This window comes from Choloepus didactylus, chromosome 23, assembly GCF_015220235.1.
Source record: "Choloepus didactylus isolate mChoDid1 chromosome 23, mChoDid1.pri, whole genome shotgun sequence".
NCBI lineage: Eukaryota > Metazoa > Chordata > Mammalia > Pilosa > Megalonychidae > Choloepus > Choloepus didactylus.
In genome coordinates this window covers 11,879,648-11,895,450 of record NC_051329.1, presented here as the reverse complement: position 1 = coordinate 11,895,450, position 15,803 = coordinate 11,879,648, and the positions used below count along the sequence as shown (strand labels likewise).

General features: G+C 38.6%; 1 protein-coding gene and 1 pseudogene across 5 annotated transcripts in view; both read left to right on the top strand.

The window, feature by feature from the left end:
• Nucleotides 1-15,803, top strand: part of HECTD4 (HECT domain E3 ubiquitin protein ligase 4) — a 220,630-nt gene that overhangs the window by 146,407 nt on the left and 58,420 nt on the right. For all 5 annotated transcript variants that reach the window (XM_037816632.1, XM_037816631.1, XM_037816630.1 and 2 more), the window contains 9 exons: nucleotides 174-363; nucleotides 1,627-1,708; nucleotides 2,629-2,831; nucleotides 4,302-4,437; nucleotides 5,275-5,457; nucleotides 6,016-6,180; nucleotides 6,578-6,747; nucleotides 7,658-7,773; nucleotides 14,533-14,636. In XM_037816632.1, coding sequence (XP_037672560.1) covers nucleotides 174-363; nucleotides 1,627-1,708; nucleotides 2,629-2,831; nucleotides 4,302-4,437; nucleotides 5,275-5,457; nucleotides 6,016-6,180; nucleotides 6,578-6,747; nucleotides 7,658-7,773; nucleotides 14,533-14,636 — 1,349 coding nt within the window. The remainder of the gene's footprint in view (nucleotides 1-173; nucleotides 364-1,626; nucleotides 1,709-2,628; nucleotides 2,832-4,301; nucleotides 4,438-5,274; nucleotides 5,458-6,015; nucleotides 6,181-6,577; nucleotides 6,748-7,657; nucleotides 7,774-14,532; nucleotides 14,637-15,803) is intronic.
• Nucleotides 3,063-3,158, top strand: LOC119519670 (annotated as a pseudogene).

Sequence of the window (15,803 nt, the reverse complement as noted above, 5' to 3'; positions counted from 1 at the left end):
CAGTTCGAGAGATTTAACTTGTCCCCAGCTGGAACTGTGCTTCCTGTGATAGAAAGAGAGACGGAGAAGGGAGAGGGGCCAAGGGAGGGAGAAAGGAAGTGTTTTCACATGTAGGGGAGCTGCAGAAACAATATTGCAGTTTTTCTGAATGGCCCTTTGCTTTTTGCTTAAAGGATGCCAGACTGTTCTTTCTCCTACTGCTTCTGAACCTGACACTAATTTGACAAAAACCAGTCCCAAGAATTCCTTAAAAGGAGATAAAGATCCTGGAGAAGAGAGTGAAGCTGTGGATGGCAAACTCTCTATATTTATCCACAAGCGGGAAGATCAGTCATCCCATGAAGTTCTCCAACCATTACTAAGGTGACTGTAATGATTGTAATAGCTACTAGTCATCAAGCACTAACCATGTCACAGGCACTGTTGTAAGTCAGCCCCTTACATATCTCGCCTGACTCAGCCCCCTTAACAGCGCTAGGAGGTAGACACCTTTGTTATCATCCCTTGTTATTAATGAAGAAACTGAGGCAGAGCTGAAACCATGCATGGGCCTCTATGACTGTAGAACCCAGGCTCATAACCCACAAGTCTGTACTGTCTCTCCAAACCCAACAGAGGGCTTGATCCCTATTGAGAATGTATTGTTTGTGGCCAGTGGAAAGTCTGCAGTGTGACTGGGTCTTCAAGAAGGAATGATGCAAATTGGTTTTCAGTTATTGGCGTCTTTCAGCCATCAGTAAATTTGGGGATACCACTGACTGTCAGGTGGAGAAATAAGAGAAACATTTAAAGCTCTAACTCGTTTAAGTATGAATGATATGATTGTACAACGAGGAAGTAAAAATATAATTATCGTCTAAATACCACCAACCTACAGGGTCCTATTAGTGAGAGCCCGAGCAACAGGAAGGCCCGCCACACAGCATAAGGGAATTGAGAACAGGTGTTTGTGTCTCAGGGCGAGGAGTCCTCACTTCAAATAAATGAGTTGATGATGTTGTCATCCTCATAAGTGGATCCCTTGTCTACCAATTATGGTAACTGAAAGAACTAATGGGATAATGGTATAAACTAAGCAGGGTCGGTGCAGGTCAGGGTTTAGATGAAGAAATCTCTAAGAAACATTCTTGAGCATTGCAAAATGTCATGGTATAAATTTTGTGAAAGATTTTTTGGAGAGCCAGTTTTAGGAGGCTGGGGAAGCTGAATTATTAGGGGAAAAAAATCCAGTGTTCTATGGCACCAAGGCACCAGTTTCCTGCTGTTGTTAAAGACTCCTTACTTTGGGATTTAGATAATTTGCTGAGTGCCTCCTGTGTGCCAGGCCCTCCATTTATTATAGGTTCAGGTCATCGTTTTTTGTTCAGCTGTTTAGTTTGTGGTTTGTACATCATTTTTGGATAGGTTATTAGAAAGAATTACAACTCTAAAAACGACTGTTGCTTCAGGCCCTAAAAGTTCTCCAATTAAGCAATAAAAAATCATTTCCTTTTGGACAAATTGAAAAGTCTCCCTGTGGATTTTAAAAGCCTGTTGAGCGCACAGTGTGTCCTGACCAGTACTGGGCTGCCTCTCCTGTGACAGCACCTGTAAGGTCCTTGTCCCTCTTTGCCTTCCTTCTTTTAGTAGCTCAGAAGGACGGCCCTTCCGACTTGGTACTGGTGCCAACATGGAGAAGGTGGTGAAAATGGATCGAGATATGACGAAGGTAACCCTAATATGGAGAAACCTGCTCTGACAAAACCCTGACTGAGGAGCATTAGTCATGCCTTAGGTTTCCAGGAGAAATTTTTTTTTTAATTAGTTCAGGATCCCATAAAGAGGCAGTATAAGAAATTGAAGCCAATAGCTTAACTGAAGCCATCTGGAAAAGAATAGTCAGAATCAGTTTTACATTTTAACATTAATGGCTCTTAATTTTGACCTGGAGATTTTTCCTTAGCTCTTTTAAGAAAGTTTTACAGCCTAAAAATAGTTAGAAGAGGTGAAAGGTTGTTAAGAGGATAACAGATAATAACAAGTAAAGACAAATAGCCCATAGAAATATAAAATTATGCCCAGGCTCACGAGTGATTAAAGGAAAGGAATAACAGCAACCATAATATATCATTTTGCTTGTCAGAGGGTTAAAGTTAAGAAAGATTGCTGATACCCATTATTGTCAAGGTGTATTCTCAAGTATCCAGAGATAAACACACAAGCATGTTAATTGCAGTCAAAATAGAATCCAGCTACCTATAAATAGGGGATTGGTAAAAGAAATTGTTACATTCATACAATGAAATACTATGCAACCATAAAAAATGAGATCTCTATATCATGATACAGGAAAGTATTCCTGATATATTGATAACTGATGAAAGCAAATCTGAAAGCTCCGTGTAGTGCGACCCAGTGATCATGTATCATAGAATTTGTATTAGAAGGCTCACAGTTATCTCTGACTAGGGGAGGGTGTGAATTGTTTGTGGAAATTTAACTTTCTTCATATAATATCTTAATGTTTGAATTTGTAAAAATGAGCCTGGATCGCTTTGGTTAGTTGGTGGGGGGAAAAACAGATTTTAAAAAGTGTGGTGCTGAGAAGAGTGACATGAATATCCCAAATGTCTTCACCCTGACCTCCAGGGTGGCTGTTGTGAAGTGATTACAGAAGAGGCTGCAGCCGCTCTCCGGAAAGCAACCAAGTGGGCACAGTCAGGCCTGATCGTCAGTGTCGGGCCGCCCGTGGAATCAGTCAACCCAGAGGCTGTGAGCGGACTGTCCACAGGCGACAAAAAGAAAACTGCCCAAACGTCCATTTGCCGAGAGAGGAACTCTGAGCTTGCGAGGTAAAACCCTCCACAAGGTAGAACCTGTCCACTCTTCTCAGATTTACTTTTTAATGGGTCTGTTGTCATTTTTTTAAATGCAATTTTATTGAGATATATTCACACACCATAGAAATCATCTGAGTTATACAATCACTGGCTCACAGTATCATCACATAGTTGTGCATACTTCCCCATGATCAAATTTAGAACATTTTCATTACTCCAGAAAAGAAATAGAAAGAAAAAAGAGTGCTCACTTCAGCAGTACATGTGCTAAAATTGGAAAGATACAGAGAAGATTAGCGTGGCCCCTGCACAAAAATTCGTGAAGCGTTCCATATTTAAAAAAAAACAGAAAGAAAACACCCAAATCCTCCCATACCCCTTATCCCCTACTATTATTGACCCATAGTGTTGGTGTGGTACATTTGTTATTGTTGATGAAACAATATTAAAATATTACTGTTAACTATAGTCCATAGTTAGCAATAGGTACATTTTCCCCCATATACCCCTCTATATTAACTCCTTGTAATAGTGTCATGCATTTGTTCTAGTTCATGAAAGAACTTTTTTATATTTGTACAGTTAATCACAGACATTGTCCACCACAGGATTCATTGTATCATACATTTTCATGTTTTAACTTCAGCTTTCCTTCTGGTGACATACATGACTCTAAACTTCCCTTTCCATTACATTCACACACCATTCTGTACTGTTAATTATTCTCACAATAACATGCTACCGTCACCTCTATCCATTTCCAAATGTTTAAGTTCAACCTAGTTAAATATTCTGCACATATTAAACAATCGCTCTAGTGGGTCTGTTTTTAGGGTTTTAATTTTATAACATTCCCTTGACTTGCTGGAAAGAAAGTACCAGAAATTGAACCCTTCTGTTGTAGTAATTGCTCTCAAAGTGGAGTCTGGGGATCAGTGAATGCCGATCATCCAGAAGGCTGTAAAGTAAGAGCAGGGAGGTGCTCATGGCTGGGTAGACATTTATAGCCAGGGCGTTATTTTTTCTGAAACAGTCCCCCACAAAAATGCCAGTTGTAGTTTTTTTGAGTCTTAATAAGCTCTTCTCTTGCTTACCTTCTTTCTTTCAAAAGTTATTTCTCTACTACCCCACCTGTATACATAAACTTCTTTCTAGGAATACAAGGGATGAGTGTGTATTGCCTCTGGGAAGCTGGTGCAAGGTATTTTGTGCTTGCAAGCCAGGAGAAGGTCTTTACTTGACCCTGATGGCAATAAGAAGTCTGAGGTCCATTGTTTCAGAGGATTCTTCAGATACCAGAAAGAATGTGAGAGACATGATTTCTTCCTAATGATAATTTAGTTTCTCTTTGTCTCAGTCAACAAAATCCACTTTTTCTTATATAATACAAAATGTTTCCTCCAGTGCTAACCCTGAAAGCCCCTTCTCTGTGTTCTTAGCAATCGCTAGGCACCGACCATTTTTCAATGTTAACTCTTGCAGGACTGATCCCGTCCGACCCTTTATCAGTGGGCATGTGGCAAACAGCATGGCTGCAGAAGTGATTGCCTTGCTTCACAGCTTGCTAATGGCACCTGAATCAAATGCTGCTCAAATATGGACCACGACAGCAGAAAAGGTTCGTACAGTGTTGCTGCTTCACTGAGGAAGTGAGGAGGAAGTTCATGTTCAGTTCCAGCATTTAGATCATGCCTAGAAAGGGGCATTTTAATAAAGAGAGAGTTCCCAAATGGGCCAGATATACCTGCTAGCTATTCTGACCCTGAAGTTTGCTTTGATTTAGCAGTTTCAATTCTGTTAACCTATGTCTCCTGTCACTGCCAGTTCCTGTTTTGCAGAAGACAGGACAGTCCTCTCTGGGAAAGAATGGCAGTCCGTGTTTCTTTTTCTTGCTTGTGTTAGATTGGTACTGACATTAGGAAATCATCCTGCCTTGGTTTATTGGGTCTGTTAGGTATGCTTCCTAAGTCCTAAGGATGGCATGGCCTCTGTATGATTTATTCTATACTAGATGCTCTGTCAGGAAGTGATACATCATTACAAACAATCATCCAGCTTCCTGAAAACTATAGATCTGTAATTGTCCCCCCTTTCCTGAAGTCATTTGTCAAGTTGAATTCCTTACAACATATCCTAAAGGTAATTGGCTGCTGAAATGTAGGCAGTATCCTGTGATGATTTTCCTTTAGACATGCGATTGCTTTATTTTAGGGACTTTATTAGCACAGTGTTTGATTCCCCCATATTTTGAGGTTGTGCATTTTCAGTTCTGTCAAATTACAAAAGCAGATATAGGCAAAATGGCACGATTCTACCAATACTTATTTGGTCCCTCCCATAACCAGAGTTTCTTCCATATGTAGGACCCAGACACTGTTTTAGGCATGCTATTTTCCTTACCATCAAAACAGCTGAAGCTTTAACTTCTAGTGCATGGGCTGCTTCTTATATTTAGGTTCTGTCTCGTGCACTGATGTATATTCCACAATTGGGAAAATATGCCGAGAGCATTCTGGAAAATGGCAGCAGCAGTGGTAGAAAACTCGCCAAACTTCAGAGAATTGCTCGGCAGGCCATTGCTGCACTATGTGCACTTGGAGGCTTCAAAGAGACAATCAAAATAGGATCTGAAGTCCAGGTAACCATCTTCATTTATTTTCCCCAAAGTCATTGCTTTCTCCTTTGTATAGCGTCCATTGATTAATCGATCATATATATGACAAGTTTTGTCTACTCGGTTGGGTAAAAAAACTTGTTCCTTCAAGCTAAATAAGGAATCAAACAAGCTCATGAATTCTAATCTGCACTGTGCTACAAATTACTTATTATTCAATTATAAATGTAGTACTATATAATGTTAACTAAATTACTTGTGTTCTTCAGTGTCATTAATAACAGCAATATTTTAGAATTGAGAGTTTGAGATGATAACATGTTGTGATCACCTTGTCATTAGGTAATGTGTGTGAAATGGTAATGTGTGTGAAAATTTTCATCTAGATGACAAAATTCATGTCTTTGTGGGGTAGGGCCTATTATTTGAATTCATATCCAGGGTTTGGTATCTACTGTATGATAAATTGTGACTATAGTGCCGATAATGACAACTGTAAATTTCCTCTTCCCACTTGCCGCATGAGATAGCTGCTTACCCCCTCAGAGCTGGTAGGTAGTGCCAATCCATCTCTATCTCTAGGTTTTAGGTAGAGGAATCTCAGGAAGTATCGGAGTAGTGGCTTCCATCAATGAACAGGAAGGTATAGCTACAGTCAGATTCCCACCCATAGACTGTAGAAAGACTTCGCAAGCATCAGACACACTGACTATTCCATTGTCTAGACTTTGTGTTCCAAGATCAGAGGTAAGGTGATTTTTAAATGCATTATAAAATGTCACTACAAATGGTAACTGTACCATCATGAATAATGTGCACATACATGCACAGTTTAGAAGCACAAGTACTTATTTATCTTTAATTTTACTTGTGATGTGTGTTTAATATTTGTTACAAGTTTTTAATGGTAATGTGTGTGAAAATTTTCATCTAGATGACAAAATTCATGTCTTTGTGGGGTAGGACTATTCCACAGTATATATTGTATTCTTTAATTGTTTTGCAGTGTTCTTTGTGGTGATTTATTTTTTTTTTAATGAAAATTTGAGAATTAACTCCAGATAATAATAACGCCCTCATTTCTTATAAACTAACTACTTGAATTTAACTTTTTGCCATGCCCCACCACCACCACCGCCATCAGGCATTGCCTCTTCATAAACTGTCCATTACTGAGAAGGTAGTACAGGCAGTCCAGTCCATGTTGCTTCCTCAGGAGGGAAGTCTCTCTATTCATACCTCACTTCCTGCAACAGGAGATGGGTCAGCTCCTGTGATGGCAGTCGTTCGGCTCCTGGCTGAAATAAGAACAAGGTGAGCACCCTCCAAAGACCCTCTAATGTGCTGAGGCAGTGCAGGCCGGCAGAAGCCAGAGTCCTTGGTGGGCCCCTCCTCCCGGGCTTAGCGGGTCCACAGCATAAAGCTCAGGCCTCGCCGAGCACCATGAACCTTTCTCTTGTTATGTGTTTACTACAGTTTTTGCATTCCCCAACTGACTTCAAAATAAAATTCAGTTGTTCACCTAAGAAAATCAACAAAGATTTGAAATGGGTGTGTGGGACGCATACATAATGCTCCACTGATTTGCTTTGTAAAAAAACTTCCTATCGCAGAAATTCTTTGGTCACTAAGCCTTTTTTTCTATAAATAGTTTGGGCCATGTCAATATATATCTGTTCATCACTTTCCAAACTAGGAAATGTACACAGGCAGTGGTATTGAAAAGGAAAACAGCTCTCTTCTTGCAGATACATACATGTGTTGACCATTAAACAGCATTAATGAGTTGGTGTTTTTTTTGACAATGGCATTTCTCTGAACATTCTAATATGTATTTTGGATCAGGTGAGAGAGATTGATGTACAGATTTCCCAAGCTTTTGGAACCTCTTGTTCCTACAGCACTGATACTGTCCATGGTGCACAGTTTAGGAAAAGCTTTTAAGAGAGGGTGCTGATTTCTCACCTGGCACTCTGCGTCTCTGTTTTAGTGAAAATGGACCATTTTTCCCTTTTCTGATTGCTCATGTAATGTCCGTAATTACAGTGTAGGAGAAGTTATTTATGCATTACAAGCTAGTCCAGCTCAGAAAAAAGCAAGAGGAATGGGTAGTTGAACCTTGTGTAAATTGGGGGACAAAATTGATTGAAATGTTTTTCATAGTTGACTTTTTATAGAGGTTGCATTGATGAGTTTGAAATGTTGTAAATCTTTTAACATTAAGAGCATGCCTGGTCATGGCCCAGCTGTTAGAAGACAGCTTATTTTGTGAAGAATTCATACAACAGTGTCCAGCAGCTGTTGAAGTTCTTAACCTAGTAGCCCAGGAATGCAGTCCTGGTAAGTACCTGTTATTTTCCTTACCACCATACTTTTATTGACTTCTTTCAGTACACGTACAATTTGATAATGGAGTGTTAACTGTTTTCACACACACATACTCAAACAACTGAGCTCTAAAATTATTTATCACAACTCATTTTCATCCTAGATCTGGAAATATAAATAAAAAGCTTTCACTGTATACCGAAGTGAAATCAGCAATTTTCAATCAAGCTTTAGGACCATGTCACGGTTTTCTTTTCTGCATTCATATTGATTCATTAGCTTCATTGGAATTATTTATGAGGTGTGCTTAGGGGTGGCATATATATTCCAACTGTTACTATTAGCCATGCTTGAGTTCAAAATCAAGAGTTTGCACTAATAGCTGCCTTGAGGTTTGGTGTATGTTTATGGAAAATTTCAAACAAATATTAAAAACAGAAAAATTAGTATTATGAACCCCCATGTTTCCAGTTTCAACAATTATCAACCCATCACCAATCCTGTTTCATCTGTGGGGCACCCCCTGGATAATTTTTAAGCAAATCCCAAATATTATATTATTTTATCCATAAATATTTTAGTATATGTCTCTAAAAAATAGGTATTAAAAAATAACCACAATACCATTATCACATCTAAAACATTAACAGTAATTCTTTAATATTATGAAATATCAAGTCAGTGTTCCAATTTCTAATTTTCACATAAAGGTTATACTTATTCATACATTTGTTTATTTGAATCAGGATCCAAATAAAGTCCACACATTACAATTTGTTGCTGTGTCTCTTAAGTCTCTTTAAAAATATGGATTCCCCCTCAGTCTCTTTATTTCCTTGCATTTTATTTGTTGAATTCCACCAACCCGGATTTTGTTGATTGTATCCCTGTTGTGGTATTTGACACGTTGTTTTGTCCTCATACTTCCTGTAAATTGGTAGATGGCCTGAGTATTTTTGGGTGAAAATTTACCCATTGTCTCCAGGGATATAGTTGAACCCTGCTTGAAGTTGTCCACAATTAGATGAGCATTCTTCAAGTGTTCTGCTACCAGCATTTCCACAAAATGTAAGGAATAAATGGATATCTTTAATGTACTTAATGTTTTTAGTTTTATTATTTATGTTACTTATTTCTCATACTGTTTGCATTTTCAGTAACTCTCTAATCTCTTTTCTGTCCTTAAACTGTTTCCTCTTTCACACTGTGGTGACTTCTCTTGGTTGGTTTTGTTTTTTAATTTCAATTCGTTCTGTCTCTGATTGCCCTCTCAAATCTCCTTCCTTTGACAAGAGCAGTCCCTTGGATCCAGCAGATGCTCCAGCTGGAAGATGCAGGAGGGATTCATAAATCTCAGAGAGACTCTAAAAATAGAGAAAAAGAACAGAAGAAAGGGAATTTGTTAGTCTGCTAGGTTGAAATTACATGTGACTACATTTTGGCCCATAATTTAATTAATTCTGTGTTTCTGGTAGGTCCTTAGTTTACCACCTCTGCTTTTTAATATTCTTTTGGCTTAGATTGCATTCTAAGACGTATTTTGACTTATTTTAACAGCCATATAACTTGCTGAATTAATCTCTTTTGCTTTTCTGTGGAACTCTTTCCGAGTGTCCTCTTTTATAAGCTTTATAGAATAAAGGGGTCTTAATCTGTGAAATTAACGTTAGTACTTCATGTGCAAGCTAGGATTTATAATAAAAAGGAGCAGTGGTTTCAAATGTTTTTGATCTTACCCGCCTAAGCTTTTTTCCTAGTGGAAAAGAACTCTGTGGTAATAGAAACAGAGACACATGTGGGAAGCACTTATTGTTACAAAAGAGAAGACTGTGGCTTGTGCTCATTGATTTATATTCTCAAGTAGTAGCTATGTCAAATTTAAGGATCCTTAATAACTTGCTTATTAGGTTATCAGAAAGAGTTCTGAGGCTTAAAGTAAATATAAAAGCTTGTGGACTCCTGAGCTAATCATCTGTAATCAAAGAAAAGAACCTGCATTTCTGACTTCCCTTGCAACATCAGTGGATTCTTACAGCTTGCACAAGAGACATAGATCGTGCATGGGAGAAACCCTATTTAATAAAAGAGATTCAAGGTGGGGGATAGAGGAGAGAGAGTTACTTGCTTTTTTAAAATATATTAAATTTTTAAATTTCATATATGAAAATGTCACATGAAATTTTTAGGCAATAATATATTGATTCTCCTAAACGAAAAAAAAAAGTGTACATTAGTCACTTCCTCCTCTTATTTTACATCATCTGGGGTGATATATAAATAAATAATAAAGTGGCAAGGTTGGCCATTGTAATATATTAACTCACTCATTTCTAAATTTTATGGCTTTTTCCAGTCTAAGGAAAAGAGTACCCAATTCCACTTGGTCTAGGAATCTAATACTAACAAGCTTTTTCCCATGAGGAAATATTCCTGAGATGTCAGTTGGAGCCCTTGGTTGAAATAGCATAGGAAGCAGACTGCATAGAATCCAAAAGAGTTCTCGGCTTTAGTTTGCACTCTTATGGAAGCCAGGATCTCCCAGTTTTAGCCATTTGCTCTTTTCCCTGCTTCCTAAGTGTAAGCATTCCCAGAGCCATAGATCTCAAACTTTGACAGTTCGTAAGAACTTTCATAAGAAGCATCTTTAAAATATTTTCCAGATTCCAACGAAGAGTCAGAATCAGCAAGTCGGGTGGATCCAGGCGACTGTGACACAGGAGGCCCTCAGTCCACACTTGAAAGAAACGCTGTCCTGAGTTTTGCCTTGACCCCCCTTTCTTACGTCCCTTCTCCTGTGTTTTTCTGGCCCGCAGACCCCTCTGGCAATCTTGGCACTTTTGGAAGTGTCCCATCAGCCTCATGAATAGGATACTTTGTAAACCAGAGTCATTATTGGCCCTGGAGTCAGCTCTCCTTTTCACCTCCCTATTTTGGTTAATAACACTAAGACTACTTTTTGACACTCAGATATTCAGTCAAATTTGATGCCTCCCCCTGGCCTTCCACATCCAGTCACTTGCCATATCTCATTCTTCCCTTGAAATGCTCCTGAAATTTGTCACTTTCCTTCCCATTTTTACTACCAACTATTTAAGTTAGGTCCTTTTTTTACCTCTAGACATCTGCATTATTCCTGACCTTTGTCTTTTCACATTGTCATACAGTAGTCTTCCTGGAGCCTGATTCAAATGGCTTATTTTCAGACCATGGAGTTATCACTGAGTGACTGAGGCTTTCCTATGCCTCGTCACTGTTGCAAAGTGATCATTTATCATTTGGAATGGATTTATAGTAGGTTCTGCTGGTTACTTATTATCATGACCAAAGAAATATCAGCCTTTTCTTTCTTGAATTTGACGTATAGGCACTTTTTATTGTCACACTAGGTTCTCTAAGATCTCCTCTTACATTAAGCCTGCCTTGCAGCAAATATGCCTCATATCTGTCAAATAGCCCCCACTGCCTTCCTTCTCCCCTAAGAATTGCTTTTACCTTGTTTGCTGTGGTTTCACCTATCTGCGTTGAAATAGCTCTGTGAAACTTGCTACTGGTTGATTATAAGGACATTGTTGCAGGTGATAGTCACTGTATTCTTCAGTGTTCTAATTATGAAGTCACTTGGAATAGCTTTTTACATCAGTGTAACAAAAATATTTGGAAAGTTTATTAAAATTAGTCCTCTCTTCATGACTAGTTAGTTTGCTTTTACCTAACGGACACTGTAAATCCCGTGGCTGATCAGTCTCTATCTTGGATTTGGCTGCTGTGAAGCACAGACCCATACTTGTGCTCCCAAGTATAAGGGATACCATGGCACACCCGTTGTGGTCTGGCCTCACTCCTAGCTCCACTTTGTCTCTCTGTTTTCTCTTGCCTCATCTTTTTACCTCCTTTTAACTTAGATCATCGCATTGCATCTTATATAGGTTCCCTCTTAGGTGTCTTACATGTCTCTGGGTATGATATAGATGAGTAAATATTACTCACTACCATCCCAAACAAACCCTGTGCTTTATATTTAACAGACTACATTTTAGTCCTTCTAAGACTTCTTTTCTTTCAATTGAGGTATAATTTACCTACTCTAAATTCACCCTTTTAAAGGGTACAGTGCAGTGGTTTTTAGTACATTTGCAGACTTGTGCAACCCTCACCACTATCTAATTCCAGACACTTGCATCCCCTCCAGAAAGAAACTCCATGCCCATTAGTAGTCACTCCCCATTCCTCTCTCCCCCCAGCTCCTGATACCCACTAATCTACTTCTGTCTCTATGGATTTGCCTGTTCTGGACATTTCATATAAATGTGGCCTTTTGTGGCTGGCTTCTTTCACTCAGCATAATGTTTTTGAGGTTCATACATGTTGTAGCATTCTCAGGACTTCATTCCTTTTTATGGCTGAATACCATTCCATTGTATAGACATAACCACATTTTGTTTATTTATTCATCAATTGATAGACATTTGGGTTGTTTCCACTTATTGGCTATTATGAATAATTCTCTGAATGTTCATGCACAAGTATTTATATGGACATATGTTTTCAGTTCTCTTGGTTATACACCTAGGAGTGGCATTGCTGGGTCATGTGGTAATTTTATGTTTAACCCTTTGAGGAACTGCAAGCCTGTTTTCCAAAGTGCCTGCACTATTTTACATTCCCACCAGCAATGTATGAGGGTTCCAGTTACCCCACAACCTCATCAAAACTTGTCATTGTCTGTCTTTTTTTATTATAGCCATTGTAGTGAATGTAGAATAATATATCATTATGGTTTTGATTTGCATTTTTCTAATGACTGATAATGTTGAGCATCTTTTCATGTGCTTATTGGCCATTTGTACCTCTTCTTTGGAGAAATGTCTATTCAAATCCTTTGCCCTTTTTATTTGGGTTATTTGTTTTTTTATTCTTGAGTTGAAAGAATTCTAGAAACTAGATCTATTCTTTATATATTCTAGATACTGGTCCCTTATCAGATATGATTTACAAATATTTTCTCCCATTCTGTGGGTTGTCTTTTCACTTTTTTGATAGTGTCGTCTTTTATTGCACAACAGTTTTTAATGCTGATGAATCCCAATTTATCTAGTTTTTCTTTGGTTGCTCATGCTTTTGGTGTCACATCTGAGAAACAGTTGCCAAATTCAAGTTCCTGAAGAGCTACACCTATTGTTTCTTCTAAGAGCTTTCTAGTTTTGCCTCTTACATTTAGATCTTTGATTCCTGCGGAGTTGATTTTTGTTTGTGGCTTGACGTACTCCTAAGACACCTTTCACTTAAGTATTCTAGACCTTTCCTTATAGTGCTAAGCAACTCAGAATTCCCTTTCTTATCTGCTTATTGAAATCCTACCTACTCTAAAATCTCATTTAATGTTGTCTCTATTGTGTCTTTCTGGACCCTGGCACAAGTCACCTCTCACTCATCTGTGCCTGTGCTTGTGCCTTGTATCAACATAATCTCATACAACAGCCTTGTTCTGTATTTTTCGTTGTATATGTGTGTGTGTTTATGTCTTATCTTCCTTCCCAGAATATAAATTTCCTCACAGGGCAGGTGCTTTGGCTCATGGATCTTTGTATTCCCCAACATATAGCAATGTGCCTTGCTCATAAGAGGTGTTCAAAAAGTATTAGATTTTTTAAAAATAAGCTTAGATTATGGGAGAGAGAAGCGAATCTGTTCCGGTTTGCTAAAGCTGCCGTTATGCAAAATATCAGAACTGGACTGGCTATTATAAACAGGATTTATTAGGTTACAAATTTATGGTTCTAAGGCCATAAAACTAAGGCATCAACAAGAGGATACCTTCAGTGAAGAAAATCCGATGGCGTATGGAACACCTCTGTCAGCTGGGAAGGCACGTGGCTATTGTCTGCTGGTCTTTTGCTCCCGGGTAGTGTTTCAAAATGGCTTTCTCCAAAATGTCTCTGGGCTTCTGTCTCTCTTAGTTTCTCTCTCTCAGCCTCTGTGCATCCTTGCTTGTTCTCCCAGGGTGTTTCTCTCTAAGCATCTGGGGGTCCTCTTTTAACTTCTCCGGGGCAAACTCTGGGCTTACGCTCTTAATTTAGCATCTCCATTTGTCTTTCTGTCTGCATCTCCAAGCTTCTGGGCTGTGTCAGCCCCTGAGCTCCCTTAAGTACTCCAGTGAACTAATCAAGACCCACCCTGAATGACAGGGTAAAACCTCCGTGGAAATAATGTAATCAAAAGGTCTTGTCCATAGTTGGGTGGGTCACATCTCCATGGAAACATTCAATCAAAAGGTTCTACCCTGCAAGATTAGATTAAAAGATTATGGCTCTTCTGGGGTCCAAAATAGCCTCAAACTGCACAATGATCAGCATAACAGCTTTCATTTATTAGATGATGAGAATAATAATTTTCACTTCTTAAGTGTTTACCATGTGCCAGGGCCTTGACTGAGGGATCGACCTGCATTATGTCATGTCATCTTTGCAGCAGCTCTGTGAGGCATAGCTACTATTAAACTGCCATATTGTGAGATGTTAAATACTGGGTAATGGAATCAGGTTCTGAATCAAGGTAGCCCAACTCCAGGGCCCATGCACTTGACCACATTGCTATGCTAGTGAGCCATGTGTAGTAGACAAAGATGTCTCATGGTATTTATTTACTCTTTTGTAAAACTTTGAATAATCTCTTTAAGTTCATTTTATTGCTTTGACCATACTCCAAAAGAGTTGGAACCTACTTTGGAGGTTATAAGAGTTGTTTTCATAGATTCCATGTCTGCCTCTCCAGGAGAACGACTTGCGGTTGTGGAAGTGCAGTGTGAACGGCTAAGGATGCTTTACCGGGACTGTGCTCGGCCCCCACCGCCCCCACTGCAGGCTGACCGGAGACAGGTGAGCCTTCTGGTCTGCAACTTGTGTCATGAGCAACTGTCATTAAAAAACACTGCACAGCAGTTTGTTAATAAAGATGAGAATGAGGACTTGCAAAGCTACTTGGAGGTGCAGTGTCTGCAAAGATGTGCTATCATCTTTGAGTGTCAAAGCATGTTGTTTTGATATTCTGAAGATTGAAAATTTACAGCAAAGGAGCAGAACTCATTAATTTGTGACTAAGTTTTTATGTTATCAGTGATCAAAAAAAGGAAGCTTTAAAAAAATTTAGATCTTTAATCCATTTCATTGTAATAAGTATATAGAGAAAATGAGAGAAATAGTGATTTGAAAACAAATGTGGCAAAATGTTAAAATTGGTGTATCTGTGAATGTTCATAGCAGCATTATTCATAATAGCCAAAAAGTGGAAACAATCCAAATGTCCATCAGCTGATGAATATATAAACAATATGTGGTACACTGCATAGTGGAACTCATATATCCCCAAACATGGGTGAACCTCAAAAATATGATGCGAAGTAAAAAAAAGACAGCCATAAAAAGCTGCACATTTTATGATTTCCTTTATATGAAATGTCCAAAATAAGCAAATCCATACAGACAGAAAGTAGATTAGTGGTTGCCGCGGGCCAGGGGGAAAGGGGCCTGGGGAGTGACTGCTAACAAGGTATGGGGTTGCTTTTAGTGAGGACAAAAACGTTCCAAAATTAGGTTGTGGTAACTGTGGCACAGCCCTGTAAATATACTTTTAAAACATGGAATTGTGTACTTTAAATGGGTGAATTATATAATATATGAATTCTGTATCAATAAACTTTTTAAAAGTTGGTTCATCTAGGTAAGGGTGTACAAGAGTTACTGTATTGTTCTTGCAATTTTTCTGTAAGTTTGAAATTATTTCATAAGAGTTAAAAATATATCAAAGAAAAAAAAGTCACCTGAAATTGCAACCTGTCCAGTTACCTTTAATGTGATATTTTATTATTTTAAGCAAAAATACATGTCTGCTATCCCTACTGTTTTATATTCAGCTTTCTTCAGTAGATGGTGAATACCTCTCCGTGTCAACCAAGAGCAACTTAATAGTCCAGTGAATGTTTGTTCCTCAGTTTACTCAGGTTTTTTATTGTTGAGCATTCATGTTGTCTCCTGTTTAACACCACA